The sequence below is a fragment of the Grus americana genome, chromosome 2, assembly GCF_028858705.1.
Source record: "Grus americana isolate bGruAme1 chromosome 2, bGruAme1.mat, whole genome shotgun sequence".
NCBI classification, from domain to species: domain Eukaryota; kingdom Metazoa; phylum Chordata; class Aves; order Gruiformes; family Gruidae; genus Grus; species Grus americana.
The window spans coordinates 114,719,661-114,733,620 of record NC_072853.1 but is presented as its reverse complement, the minus strand read 5'-3'; the positions used below and the strand labels follow the sequence as shown (position 1 = coordinate 114,733,620).

The following is a 13,960-nucleotide window of genomic DNA, read 5'->3' as shown; positions in this document are numbered from 1 at the left end:
GGAGGGCTACAAGTTGGCCAAAATTTACATAGTTTGCTCTGACATTTTAAAAATGCCTTCGCCTTTCTGTTTCAAATGTGCTTTTTTTTCTTTTCTGAAAGCAACTGCATTTTTAATTTGAACCAGAAAGGTGCAAAAGAATGGGTTAAATCACCTGAACATTAGGCAAAACATGTTTTCCTTTCTAGTCTACCCAAACTGCATATTTCCCTGATCATTTGGTTCAGCCACTGAACCAAAATATCCATTATTCATGTAGCTCTACTCAGTTCTCCTAGTGTGTGGAGACACCCAAACCTGTAGAGATTCTGCAAATACATGCAGAGCATCACACCAAGGAAATAAAAGTATGTTTGGAGAAGAAGTAGAGACGCAGACCAGTATTCAACTATGAACTAAAAATTACAACTCTGGGCCCTGTGCGGAGAATACATCTGGCTATGCTGGAAAGAGGAAACCTGAGAATCGCCCCTGAAGACCTTGGTGAGGAAAACCTTGGCTCTTCGCCTTTCTGTGCTAATTGAACTGGGAGAGTTTACCTCCTGCATCCCATTTCTGTTCTGCCTGAATTTTAAATAAAAATAGGTTAGAGGAACTTACTAATCAGGTTTCTGCTTCATTTTGTATCGTGTAAGAAAGTACATGCCTTCCAAATCCCAGAGGTCCCACAGCTTTCCAGCCCTTTAAATGATCAATCCAATTTCATTAACAGACTTTTTCTTTCCCCTTATTTGCATGCAGGTACAGTGGCTTCCATTTTCAGCAGCCGTCAATGCAGGAACTTTCTGAAACTATTGGGCTCCTAGGTTCACCATTAATGGAAGAATATTCCCTAATTAGTAAAAAAAAAAATAAGCGCCAGAGCACAGTTCTGCGTTCCTCTGAAGACTCTACAGCTGGTTTTCTGTGGACTCGGCTGCAAATAACACAACCTCTTTCTAGTTTCCAGCCTGGAGAATACTTGCAAACTGCAGAAGATGCCATGAGAGCTACTGCACTGCTCGTAAATAATAACACATTTTTTGCATGCCTTTTGCATCACATTAACATTGATGAATGTACTTCAATATTTGTTTTTCTACATGATTTGATTATGTGGGGAAGCATAGGCACAAAAAATTCAAATGCAAGAATATTTATGCCAATTTGAATTTTAAATTCACAAATTAAGATCTGGACTGCTCATCCTGTCATAGGAAAAAGCAGAATGGCCAACTGCAAGCTAGCAATGCTGTTGCAACTGTTTAAATGTTGCTGGACATTGATGTGGATAAATATTTCTGAAACTATCTGCTACATACATGGGACTAAATAATGCACAGAAGCCACAATTTAGTCAGATATTTTGAAAAAGAAGCCTGAAGGACTTAGAATAAGGCTTTTCCACTTCACTGTATAAGCAAAGGCATTTTGCAGTCTCTCACACAAAACTCTCAAGGCATTACTTTCCTTACAGCTTAAACAGGCTAAATTCAGCAGGGAAACTAAATTCAGAATTAAGTCTATGCATAATATTCCCACACCCAGACTTAAATGGACACACAAATATCTCACTGATTGGGCCTTGGGAAGCATGTCTATTCAACACTAGTTGGATTCAACAGTAGTCGAATGCAGTAAGAGATGGGGGTGAATGAAGGTGACACCGTGTCCACAGAAGTGCCAGAGCTGAACAGATATTTTATTATGTTCTGGATGTTCTGTGTTTTGCTTTTCAATCACAGGCATCAAGCACTCAAAAGTGCTCAGTCACCAAAGCTGCTCAGCACTAAGGCTCTAGCGGCAGCGTGTCAAAAATGTGAAGGCTCTGATTCTCCAAAACTTTGCAACACACAAGGCAACAAAATCAAGATTTTCTGTCCTGCATGACAAAAAAGGACTTTAAAAAAATACTTTTTCAAACAGTACTTTCAAAATAGAAAGAGGTTCACTTTGAGTAGTTACTGGATCCTTCCCATTTAGGCATGTCACAGTACCTGCTCTGCAAATTGGTAAATCCTTAACAACGCTGCCATGCCTACGGCATCGCACAAAATGACATTGCAAGACAAGCTGGCTATGTGCTAGAGGAATACATCAACTGCATGGCATAGTTACAGATGGTCCAGTCCTGTGATGGGAGAACTGCTGCAGCTCACTCCCCTCTCCTGCTACTAAGAGAGTATAGGCGCCATCAATTTTAAGTATCATACTCTACCGTATGGCCAGTAAGAGCTAATAAAACTCCCCTGAAAATATGTATTGTGCATAAGCCCAAAAGAACACTTTTTTCAGTGATGCTATCCAGAACAGTGGACTTTCTGAAGCTCACTCAACTTTGGTAGACCAGAAGAAATTATTTTATACAACTTTCAGGAAAAGAAACATTCTTCATATCGGTTCACATGTATGTGGAAAAACTTGATCCTATGTAAATGTTCCATAAAATCTGTTCGTTCCCAGCATAGTCTAAGAAGTAGCTTCCCCATAGGCAACTGCACTTATTACTGACTGTTGACTATGAAGATAAACATTTCATTTAGCGCCACTGAAAACTCAAAGGAAAAGTCTTTTTTTTTTTTTTTTTTTGGTATATATCCCTGTACAACTTCCGTAATACTGATTCACTTTCCCCATTGCAGAAATGGCCATGAACAAGCAAACTGAGATGAGAAAGATCTAGTTTACATTTATTTTCTAGTGAAATGCAATACACAGTTCCACAGCTTGCCCGTAAGAGAGGTCAGTCCCGAACTGCCTGTCACTGGGGCAGGGCTGCAGCATCGACCCCTCTCTGTACAGCTACATCTCAGTTTTGTGCTGCATTTTAGGAGAACAATCACCAGATGGCAGCAGCACATAAACCACAAATTGTGTTTCCAAGGGCCAGCACAAACTAGAGTTTGTATCCACATCCTTCTGCAAATTTTACTTTTCAATGACATTCTAGCAGAAATTAGATAAACCATCTTATTAGAATATTAACATTATTTGAAAGCAAATAATACACTCCAAAATACACCAGATGCAGCCAAAACTCCTATTCTTACTCAAAACCAAGTGTAACTATGAAATATGTCTATCCTCTGCTCCCTTTGAATTGAAGGGGAATTTCACATCAAACATCTTACACAGTGTGACTGGGTGAAAATATATTTTGAAAAAGCTCTACAAAGAGCAATTTCTATTATTAATTGTGCCCCACCGTGCTGGTAGGTGCCGTATAAATGGAACAAAAGAACGGTCTATGCCCAGAAGTGTTTACAAGGTGAACAAAACCTGGCTCCTCTCAGGTATCTCCTCCTGCTTGTCAAAATTCAGTTCCCCCATCTCTCACCCAGTCTGCAATGTTCTTCTCCCCATCACTTTGGGTACCACTGGCATATGGAGGGCTTCAGGTATACTTTTATTTTTGTGGGGGTGAAGCCAAACTCATTGTGAATGAGAGTGGAAAGCTCTGCAGTCCCCATGCCTGCAACGACCTCAGGTGGGACATGAGTGCACGCGTCCTGCACCCCGAGGAGGTGAGACAGGGCCAGAGAGGACAAAAGGTGGTTGGCACGTACGTGGTGTGACAGCTGCCGATATTTTGCTTCATCCCCACGCTCAGCCTGCAGTTCTTTACACGGTTATCTGTGTGGTCTGGCTGTCACAGGCATCGTTAGCAGGAGACACGTGCGTAGCTCCAGGGGCACTGGGAGTGCACACACCGTGCTTCACGTCCTCCTGCGCAGCGTCCCGCTCCTCGCCCGGGGCCCGGCCCCCCACAGAGCTCTGGGTGCTTACGTCCTCTTGGGAGGACATTGGCCTAGATGCTCTCCAGATATCAGCCACAAGCACTTGAGGGAACCAGGTCACGGAGCATTAAAGACACAAACTGCGCTGGCCCAGAGCATGACAGAAATAGCAAGGTAGCAAATCTACATCTATTGTCAGAGCATTCAGATTCAGTCCTCCTCCAAAACACGCGAGGAAAAAAGGAGTTTTGCACCAAATTCCAGCCAAGTTTTTGGCTTAAGATTCAGCGTGTATAGCATGGCTATGTCTAGCGTGCTCGTGGCACAGCGCAGCCGGCAGGCAGAGTACAGCAGCCTGGAGCAGCGCCCGGGTTGCAAAACCTGTCTGAAAAGCAGAGAGGGTGCACTGTCAGTTCCCCGATGCTGTGGCTAGACAGCCGCTGGTACCTGCACTAGACGCTAGCATGCTTTAAAGCTGGTGCACATATTTACTGATTTTAAACTAGCTTCAGTACATCTGCTGCGCACTACAGTCAGTGCCGCAACAGCAGGTATAAATATACTCCTTTGTGAAATGCCTGTGGCTGGTGGGTGGCTGGGTTTGCTTGCTCTCTCATGTTACAGGTTGTCCTAAGCTCCTGTGTAGAAGCTTTGGAGAACTGAATTAGCTGATAATATTCTATTAAGCTACTCATCAAAGAAAAAATTAAACCATTTTAATTATTTTTTTTAAATGTGCATTTCCCCTCCTCCCTACCCAAATCAGAGATGAATACGGGCAAGGGAAGAAGCATGTTCTCTACCTTGTACATCACTGAAAAGGATGTAATTTCCTGCACTAGTGAACCGCCCTGTGCCTCTCTAGCGAGGGTCAGAACTGACATCCGTGGGCTTTGGTGAGTTTCACCATCCAGAAGTCTCCACCTTTGCCCCTTTCAAGAACATCCCCAGTACAATTTAGTCCACAACTCCGGAAACCCCCTTTAATAGGTTGGTTGGAGCTACAGAACGTATTTAAAGTAGCTGGGAAAAGAGGTCATGTCAGGTTTGGTAATACAGATCAACATCGTGAGTCTCCCACGGTGTTGCTGAGCGTGGCGGATGGACCCCTGCAAACTGCCGCGCTCGGGAGCAAGGCGGCTGCCTTCCCCGCGACTCAGAGCTTCCCGTCATCTCTTGCCTGTCCTACACAAGAACACACTGCCCTAGAAATGATAGAAGTATAAATGAGTAATCTAAGAGCTGAATTTGACAGGAAAAGAGAGAACACTGTAGGCAGTTCTCTGTGATAAATGATGTTTCTGCAGTCTGGGGGGTTAGGAGTAGTGATGAATCTAGTCAAAACCTGAAATTGCAGTCACTTTGACAATGGTCTTTTATCTTCCCTCAGCTGATGAAACAGCTTCAAACTTTGCCAGGTCCTCCTCCTACTTTTCCTTGAGAGTCAGTATCACTTCCATCTTATTTCAACTGAGCTTCAGCCAACTGTCATTAATTCAGATTCGTGCTGCTGCCAAATGTCGGGAGAGACGGGTGATGGTTGTGTCTGCTTCTGATGAAAATGAGAGGTAGAGCTGAATGTCATCAGCCTACACTGTAGATCACGTTACATCACAACTTCTCCCAGTAGCAGCTGCACAGAGATAATGAATAAAAAATAAGCGATTGCAGGGAGCCTCGTAGGGTGCTCTGCAACTGAGAGCACCTCACAACAGGGAGGATGGCTTCCAGCAACCCTTACAGAGACCTTTTCACTGATTTTTCTCAAAGCCCCTATGTTTTCGCTAGGTCCTGCAACTTCTGCCTGGTCAGCAGTGCCCAAAGCAATTGGGAGGCCAGAACAGGTGTCTGGCCTTTGGGTGTTCCTTTTAGAGATCAACAGCCAATTATAATAGCTCTATTTCCATGGTAATAGCCATTAAACTGTGTTCAGGGGATCTAAGGGCATCAGGCTTAGTAAGCCTGTCTCTCTTTGCTAGTGATATTTTCCCAAGGAGAAATGCTAAGTAACCATTAGTGGTCGACAAGCATGTAGAAGATCTATGGAATAGGACTCATGTTTCTCATCCACAAAGAAATCAGAGTTCTCCAGAGCATAAAAACACGCCCAGGATAACACCAAAGGTCCCCTTCTCACAGGTGTCACTGACAGCGAGGGGCATCAAACCTCTCACAGCAGCCATAGCAAAGCAACGTGGTGCCATCAGAAGTATGTACATTCTCCCAAAGCTGCCTTGACACCTGAGCTAGATGCAGGGTTGGGATTTTTAATTTTGCAGCAAGGTTCAGAGGGTCAGGCTGTCAACAGGAACAATTAGTTTAGCAACATGGAAATCCATGACGGCATAGGCAAGGCTCTGATGCTCCTATGATCTGTTAAGGGCATGGGAAGAAAAGGCAGAGGAGGAAATATTAGAAAATACCTTTCAAGGTCTGAGCACAACTTAGCACAACTAGATTTCATTTCAGAAGTTTTCTTGTTTAAAAGGCTACCATTGTTAATCTAAACCAATGTCTCTTAAGTGTTTGGTTGTCAAAGTATCTGGTTGTCTTCCTGGATACCTAAGGTATTTTACGATTTTTCTTCTCCTTAAGATTTAAACAACAACAGGTTTTATAACTTTCACTTCTGCCTTAAGTATGTGGTGTGTGCATATCCTTTCCCACTAGGATGAATCAGCCTGCTGCAGTAGGACCTAAAATATGACACATACGTGCAATGAAATGTTATGAATGTACAATGACTTTTAGGAATGTACTCACTGAAAATCACACAACTCCACAAAGCTCCTGGGATGGCTGCCTAGACCCAGAGGCCGCGGGCAGGGTGTCCTGACACCAACGGTGGGTGGTGCAACCTCCCAGATGCCGTTTAAAAAATCTGCCAGACTTTCTTTCTTTGCTGCCCATCTAGTTTCTGCACTGGTGAACGTGGCATCACCACCTCCTGGGTCTCCACATCTTTATATCCATTGCTGAACTTAAGACATATGCGTGTGTGTGAGATACACCAAAGAGGACTGTAGCAAAGCAAAGCAGCTAGGGTATTCTCAAGAGCTGCAGAAGTAAATTGCCTTTCTAGGTGGACTTCTCTGAAGGGACCAGACAACTCGGGATATTTCGGGACAGGGAGAAGGTGCAGGAAGGTTTGAAGACTCATCATTTCACAACTTTGCTTTTCATTTTGGTCTTTTGTCTCAGTCTCTGCTTTCTGGCAGTTTCTGCTTCTTTCTGGGACCACAGGACTTTCCCTCCAGACTTCTTCAGGCCAAAAAATGCATTAAAATGATACATCTTCCTCTTATTCTCACTTACAGCTCCCTTATGTAAGAAACGGGAAATAATAAGAAGGTCTTTACATGGTTCACGTTTAGAAGATAGGAAAAATATGGGCTGTGGGATCATAACACTAATGGAGGCAACCCAAAGCAGCTAAAGAAGGTGGGTGTCTCCTTTGTGCCAGGTCACCTGCAGAAGATAAAACTGTTGAAAGAGGGATCTATCTACTATGGCTCTATTCTTCGAGCTTCATGAAGGAAGAACTCATATTTGGAGGCTGTATGTGATCATTAACCAATGCCAAAGTTTAACATAAATATCAGGCAATATCAACACAAGAGTAGTTGTAGGACATTTTTAAGTTCGGCTCCTGATTTTGATTGCAGCTTTAGCAGTCTTCACTTTGGCCGTCTCTTTGCCTTTCCCTTTCCTTTAATCCGTACTTAAAACTAAAAGTCGCTGTGTTATACGTGAAGAAAAACGGTGTGATGTAGGCACTACAGCAAGTATGAAATACTAAATAGCTGTTTACTTCTTTATACTGAAAATAGAGAAAGGTACCCGGAAAATCCTGTACTCTTTGAAGCATAGGAAATATACATGTTTTCTTTTTGCACTTTTGAAGACATTGCTGCTTCAATTGCAGGCAGACGTTACAATGGATAATGGATAATAAACAGGATTCACGTTCTTGGCACTCAGTCAATTAAAAGAAATACCAATTGCATTCTGTGAATACTCCCATGGTGCCAAACCATCAGAGGAGTTGGTGAGTAGGAGGAGTGAAGGTGTGATAATTGAAAGAATTGCTACTTGATAAGTCACAGGAGCTAATGTGTTAGCTCAGCATGCGGGGAAGCTAGGACGTTCCCAGCTGCCGCAAAAACTGGGTCTATGCGATCCCTGGCACCACTCATTGGGACAAGATGAATCACAAGTGCTTCGGTAGCGTGCTACCATGTCACAGTGAGCCAGATGGAGGTGGTTACTTCCCTGATTGATTGCCTCTTGGGCTACCAAGGGCTTTTCCAGCAGGCTAATGCCTTTCTGTTGGCACTCAAGCGCCTGGGAGCAGCGTGTCCGCTTAGGTCAGCACCGTGCAGGAATTCCTGCCTTTCGGGTGTGTGGCCGCCCCACAGAGGGAGAGGGGAGTAAATAAGGAGCAAGGAGGAGCAAGCGACTACGATGTGCACCAAAATAACCCCGACTTCCGATGCCTCCCTAATAGATGTTGCTGCTAATGAATTTTCAGGCACGTGCTGCGTTAACGGGGGTGAGCAACATTGAAACATCCTTTAGTTAAACCCAGTGCTTTACAAAGGCTAATTGAAAAAGGAAGGAGCAGCAGGGGTGGGGGGGGGGGGGTGGGGGGGGAGAACAGCTCTATTTTTCAAGTGCTGAATATGAAATCCCTGCAACAGATGAGTTTACATGCAAGCCTGCACCTCATCAGGGCAAAGATGCAGTGAGTGAAGTCAAGTAATTTTCCTCTGCACACAGCATCCCCAGCCCCTTACCCTGCCCAGCCAGCTTTCTCAACTGTGAGCTTTAGAATATAAACAGCCAATAAGTAAGGACAATAACTGTAGTTCCTGCTGAGAGCTAACTCTGCCTGTCATGCATTTGCTGGGTCCTAATACAGGACAGTGAATAAAGCTTCATTACAGAACAATGGAGTTAGCTGCCAGAGCCTACAGATTTGAATAAACAACAAATAAGCAACATCTGCTCCAGCATATGTGTATGGTAAAAAAAAAGTCACAAAATAAAAGAATTTGTAAATGCCAAAAGCAACACTAAACTGCCAGTGCTACTGTAGAGTGAATTTTTAATTGCACATGCATACAGGCAGGCTGTGGGTATTAGTCTCACATATGTCTGGTTGCTGCCAACCTGGGAGTATAGATGAATTTAATTAAATAAGGATTATCCCTTCTCCCCAGTACAATTACTTATTTATAACAATGATAAAATTGCCTAATAAAAAAGATTGTAATATTTTTTAAAACAGAGCTAGAAAACACTCTGCTTTCCCTGTAAGTCATTCAGGGATGTTTGGGGGGTTTGAGCGTCTTTTAAAATTAAGTCTCAGCATTCTGCCAAGAGAGAGGGAAAAAAAGCCTTATCATAAAGCCTACTGCAGTTAAACAGCCAGAATCTACATTATGGAGAAATATAAAGAAGACACACAGCAGCCAGGGAATTGGCTTTCATGGGGAGTGTAGAAAATTAAGCAATTGGACTAAAATTGAGGCCAGGCTACAGAGCCAAGGGACAATACCACTGGGACAAGTACTTCCATAAGTCACCCGTCTCTAATATGCTCCATCCAGGCAAAGCAGTCTGTTCCTATCTATCTCTATTTCTTCTCATTGTGGGCACCTCGCACTTCCCCGCTCAGGTGAGCTCCCATTTCAGCAGGGTCATGTCAGGCTCTCCCATCCTCATCATCACCCATCCCATTTCCAACGGAGCCCACAAACAAATGAGGGTGGGCCCGTATGGTATCGGGCACTGCAGGAGCCTCGAAAAATAGGCAGCCTGTGCCCCAGGAAATATAGAGGCCAAATCTAAATTCGGGCATGCTCTCCTGGGAGCTGAGGTTTTCCTCGTGTAGGCTCCTGGCGGAGTCTATTTCCCACTCACTCCTACTTTGAGGACCCCTGCTTACGGGTCTGAGGCACATTCTGCTGAATTTGGTAGGAACCTTCTTAAGAGCTAGGTTTTATTCACTACTTACAGGATTACGTTCATAACCGGCAATTTTTAGACCTTTTCCATGATGCACAGCAAGTTGAAGTTGCAATAAAACTCCCATGGGTGTGTGGGGGTACGCCATTTAAGAACAGTGGGAAAAAGAGAAAGAATATGAAAACAGCCTGTAGAAAAAACTCAGAAATCTCTTTATATTTAGGCCAAGCATCAATGACACTGAAACAACAGAAAGAAAGAGAGAGAGAGAGAGAGAGAGAGAGAGATTCCAGTGTTTAAACAAAACTCTGAAATAGTATTACGGTTCTGCAAAGGCATAAATCTTACAGAAGTGCAGTTTATTTGTATGATTTTAATTGATCACTTAACTGGATGACAGTCTTACCAGAATTAAGAAAAAATAATTACTTTCTGTGTTTTCTGTTGTGAAACCACTACTAAATACATGCTTATTCCTGTGTTATTTTTTCCCCTTACATTGTGATTGATATACCTGTACAAACTGCTAAATCCTTTAACTAATACACTTCATCATTAAACAGCACAGTCATGTTTTAGAGATGGACGAAGAAAGGAAAAAAGCATTTGTGGGTATGTTATTACTTTTTCAGTTTTTTCCGGACTGGGCTATGTCCACATTATCTTTTTTCAATTTCTCACTGAATGTTTGTCCAAATGGTGTTTTCACTGCACCAGTCCTGGGGAATTGCTATTCTTTGTACAGATACTGCTGTGAGCAAGACTACTGGTATGGGGGCTCGTCTTTGTTCATGAAGATCAAGACATCCATGGGAAAACAAAATCAAAGTAACCTCATGTAACTCAGGTGACAAATCATACAGTCTGAGTAGCAAGAAGAACCTGACATTAAATCCCCAAAGTCACTGGAGCCGCGCATTGACAGACTGGACACACACGATCCTGCCAGAAGGTGTGGCAAGAGCAGTTAAATGCCATAGCTATGCAATCTATTACACAGTTAAAAAAACCCCAAATGCTAGCGAAACAGCAAATGTATGCTTACAGATAATTTGAAACCAAAAATAAACCCTCCAGAACTGAGAAATTCATGCTATACTCCATTGCATTTACTCAGCTCCAGCATTTACCAGGAAAATCCCACACACTTTGATGAAAACACTGGCCTCCCTGAACTCAGTGGGACTTCTGTCACTGCCTTCAACAGGCTCATGATTTCTCTCCTGCAAATCCAGCTGTCACTCCAGCCAATGGCATATGTGAATGACCAGCACCAGTGGATATCTGAATTTTTTTTTTAGATACCTGTGTATGAACTGGGGTTGTTTAATTATTTGTTCTGGCTCCCCAAAAGTTATATAATGTAGTCCTCAAAAGGTGAGGGCTCATCAAACTTTCACCTTTGTCCCTCGCTATCTGCTTCTTACTACCTATTAGTTCTTTCACATTAAATTTCTGTCCCATTTAAAAAATCCAACTTCCTCGGCATTAGTTGGAAAGGGTCACTAGAGAGCAAGGCCAAGCGCTCCCTGCTCTGGAGGCTGAACAGCCGTTTCTCCAACACCACCACCCCTGCCAGCAAACGCTTCTCAGGATCCAAACTCAGCTTGCCCCAAATGACAGCATAACATCTGGTCTAACAGCTTTGCTTTTAATCCTTTCATAGACTCCTCAAATAACTTATTTTCTAACACATGATTCAATGCTCTGTCAGCTCATGTGATGACGGTCTATGTGATATAGGAGACTTAAATGATGGGGTGGAGGCCACGCTGCCACCAGAACGCCCTGGTTGCACAGTCCTGGTTGAGTTGCGTACGGAGTGGCTGCACAGCCACTACCTCCAGCCTCCTGGTTGACTTCTCTCCTAGGGATCTGAGAGTTGGTGGATAAAGGGTCATCTGAGTCTGGCAAATAATTCACTGAGCAGGAGCAAAGCTTTGGTGTCGCTTGGAAGAGTAGAGAGGTCTGCTTAAAGCATCGGGCAAGGACCCCACACACTCAAAGCTGTGCATGTGAGGTACCCTCTTCATGTGCACTCAGCGTGTCTCTCTGACAAGCTGAGTGTATTTTACAGCTCTATGATTTGTCAAGTCATATCATCTAGACTGCCATATCTAGAATAGCGCATCCAAATGCCAGAGGTGATGGGAACAGAGAGGGAAAATGTATTGTTAGGATAAGCTTTAGAAACAGCTACATGGGAACAGCGTTTTAAAAACTGGCAAATTGTCTGTTTCTTAACGCTCACCCGAAGTGGTGTCAGGAGCATTTCCACAGGGAGTTTCATCCTCAAAACTCTGAATCTGAAAAGAAAAGGAAGAGAAGAGGAAAAATTATTATTGATGGTAATGGAGCAGGAATAAAACCCAAAAGAATTCTGGACATTTCAAAGTGAAAACATGAAATCTTTCAGATGGTTGCTTTTTTGTTGTCTCCTTTTTAAAATATTTGTTCTTGTCATAAACTAGGGTCTAGTCTCAGAACCTTCCCAAGCCTTTCCCAAAGCAATCAATAAATACATACGGGTTCCTAACATGTAACAACAATACAATCTTGTTTGAACAGCCTCAGAGAAATGTCCCTAGAAAAAAATATGACTTAGTAGAAGAAACTCAAGGACATGTAACTGTATGGAGGCAAATTCTCACCAAAGAGCGTATGTAAGGTCAGAATTTTTTTCCTCTAGGAATGAAGAGCCATTTGACCTTTTTCATAGTATCAAGGGGAACATCATGTCATGATGCTCCATAAACTCCTTCAGAAAAAAAAACTACAGAAAAGCGGATCTGTTAGATACGAGTAACACATGAACATGCATGTTAGGTTGATCCTCCATGCAGTCTGTAGCTCAAGAGATCTCTAAGCCCATCATTGTCAAAGGTTAGAAGAATACAGGAGAAGGATCGCACTATATGTGACTGTTGTTCTGTTCCCCATACATCTGCTACTGGCCATTGCCAGACTAATGATTTAGGTGGCCTGATGGTTTCAGCCACTACAGAGTTATTACAGCCTTAATTTAATGATGTGGTAGAGAATACTCAGAAGTTAAACAGTACATACTCTAATTTGAACGTACAGCATTCACCAAATTGTCTTAGACATCAAACTGGGCAGTTTACAATCATCTGCATTTACTCCTCTGTCAATGTCCTCACTTTTGTGTGAGCCTCTCGTCCCAGAGCTGCAAGTCCAGCATGCTAGTGCTTTACAAAGACATATGGGCTTCTTCGGGACTGTAAATTTGCTGTGCTGGAGATCTCCAAAAGACACTCTCTCCCCCACTGAGGCTGACAATCAGGCCCATGCTCTGATTCTTGAGTCAGCTCTGCTGACATGAAGGCTGAACCAAACCTTTCACAGAAAAGTACACCTTTGGAAGGATTTGAAAAGATAGATATCCTTTCCTCTAGAAGAGTGCCACTACCTTAACATGACATTTTCCAATGCTTTAAAAACTGGAAAGGTTTTTTAAGCCTCCCACCTTTTCCAGCCAATCGCTCCTCCCTCCCTCCCTCCCATGCTCCATATGTTTTCACGGGGCTGCCAACCATCCCATTTCTCCTCCTTTCTTTGATTCCTACAGTACAGCCTAATTTTTGGACTCCTTCCTTTTCCTCATTCTTGAAGGATGGTTGGAAAGGAAAGACTATTCCTGTTGGCATCCCAGTGGAGTCTGTATGATTGGAGATTATCCTACCATGGCCCTTTTTCTGCAGTAGTATGGCCAGAAAAACTGCTGCTCACAAAACAACTCTAGTTGTAAGAAAGGGTCTGGCAAGTATCCTGGTCTCTGCTACTGCATGTTGAACCCCCACTAACAACCCACGGTTGCTAAAACATACAGATAGCTGAGTATCATGGACCTTGCAGACTGGATATGAGAACAAGCTGCTGTTCTGAGTTATTCTGGTTTTAGGATGCTCAGCTTACAGAGCAATAAAATATTTCAAACACTGCTGTAAAACCAAGGCTAATTTTGTGATGCAACTTTCTGAAAGAGCACACCAGAAAATGAGCTTAGGGGAAAAAAAAAACAGATAGAAAAAAACCTCTCCAACCTTGGTTAATGACTGGATCTGTAAAAATATCCTTTACCATATGTATTAGTGTTCTTGCAACTTCCTTCTATAAAAAACCACCTAGCGCTGCATGAAACACATTAGCATCTTACACTATCATACTGGTTGAATGAAGCCTACCTCAGTAACTTCAGTGCCAACTTCTTTGACAGTATCCTAACATAAAGACAATTTAAAATAATCAAACCC

At 43.0% G+C, this 13,960-nt stretch overlaps 1 protein-coding gene across 13 annotated transcripts in view; it reads right to left on the bottom strand.

Moving 5' to 3' along the window:
* Positions 1–13,960, bottom strand: part of LOC129203736 (protein phosphatase 1 regulatory subunit 17-like) — a 90,789-nt gene that overhangs the window by 54,521 nt on the left and 22,308 nt on the right. For 12 of the 13 annotated variants that reach the window (XR_008576131.1, XM_054818603.1, XM_054818594.1 and 9 more), the window contains one exon: positions 11,938–11,992. Coding sequence is in view for 11 of the 13 variants with exons in the window: in XM_054818603.1 (XP_054674578.1) it covers positions 11,938–11,992 (55 nt within the window). In the remaining 2 variants the exon portion in view is untranslated. Of the gene's footprint in view, positions 1–11,937; positions 11,993–13,960 lie in introns of those variants that run through there. The other variant, XM_054818607.1, reaches the window with a different exon arrangement.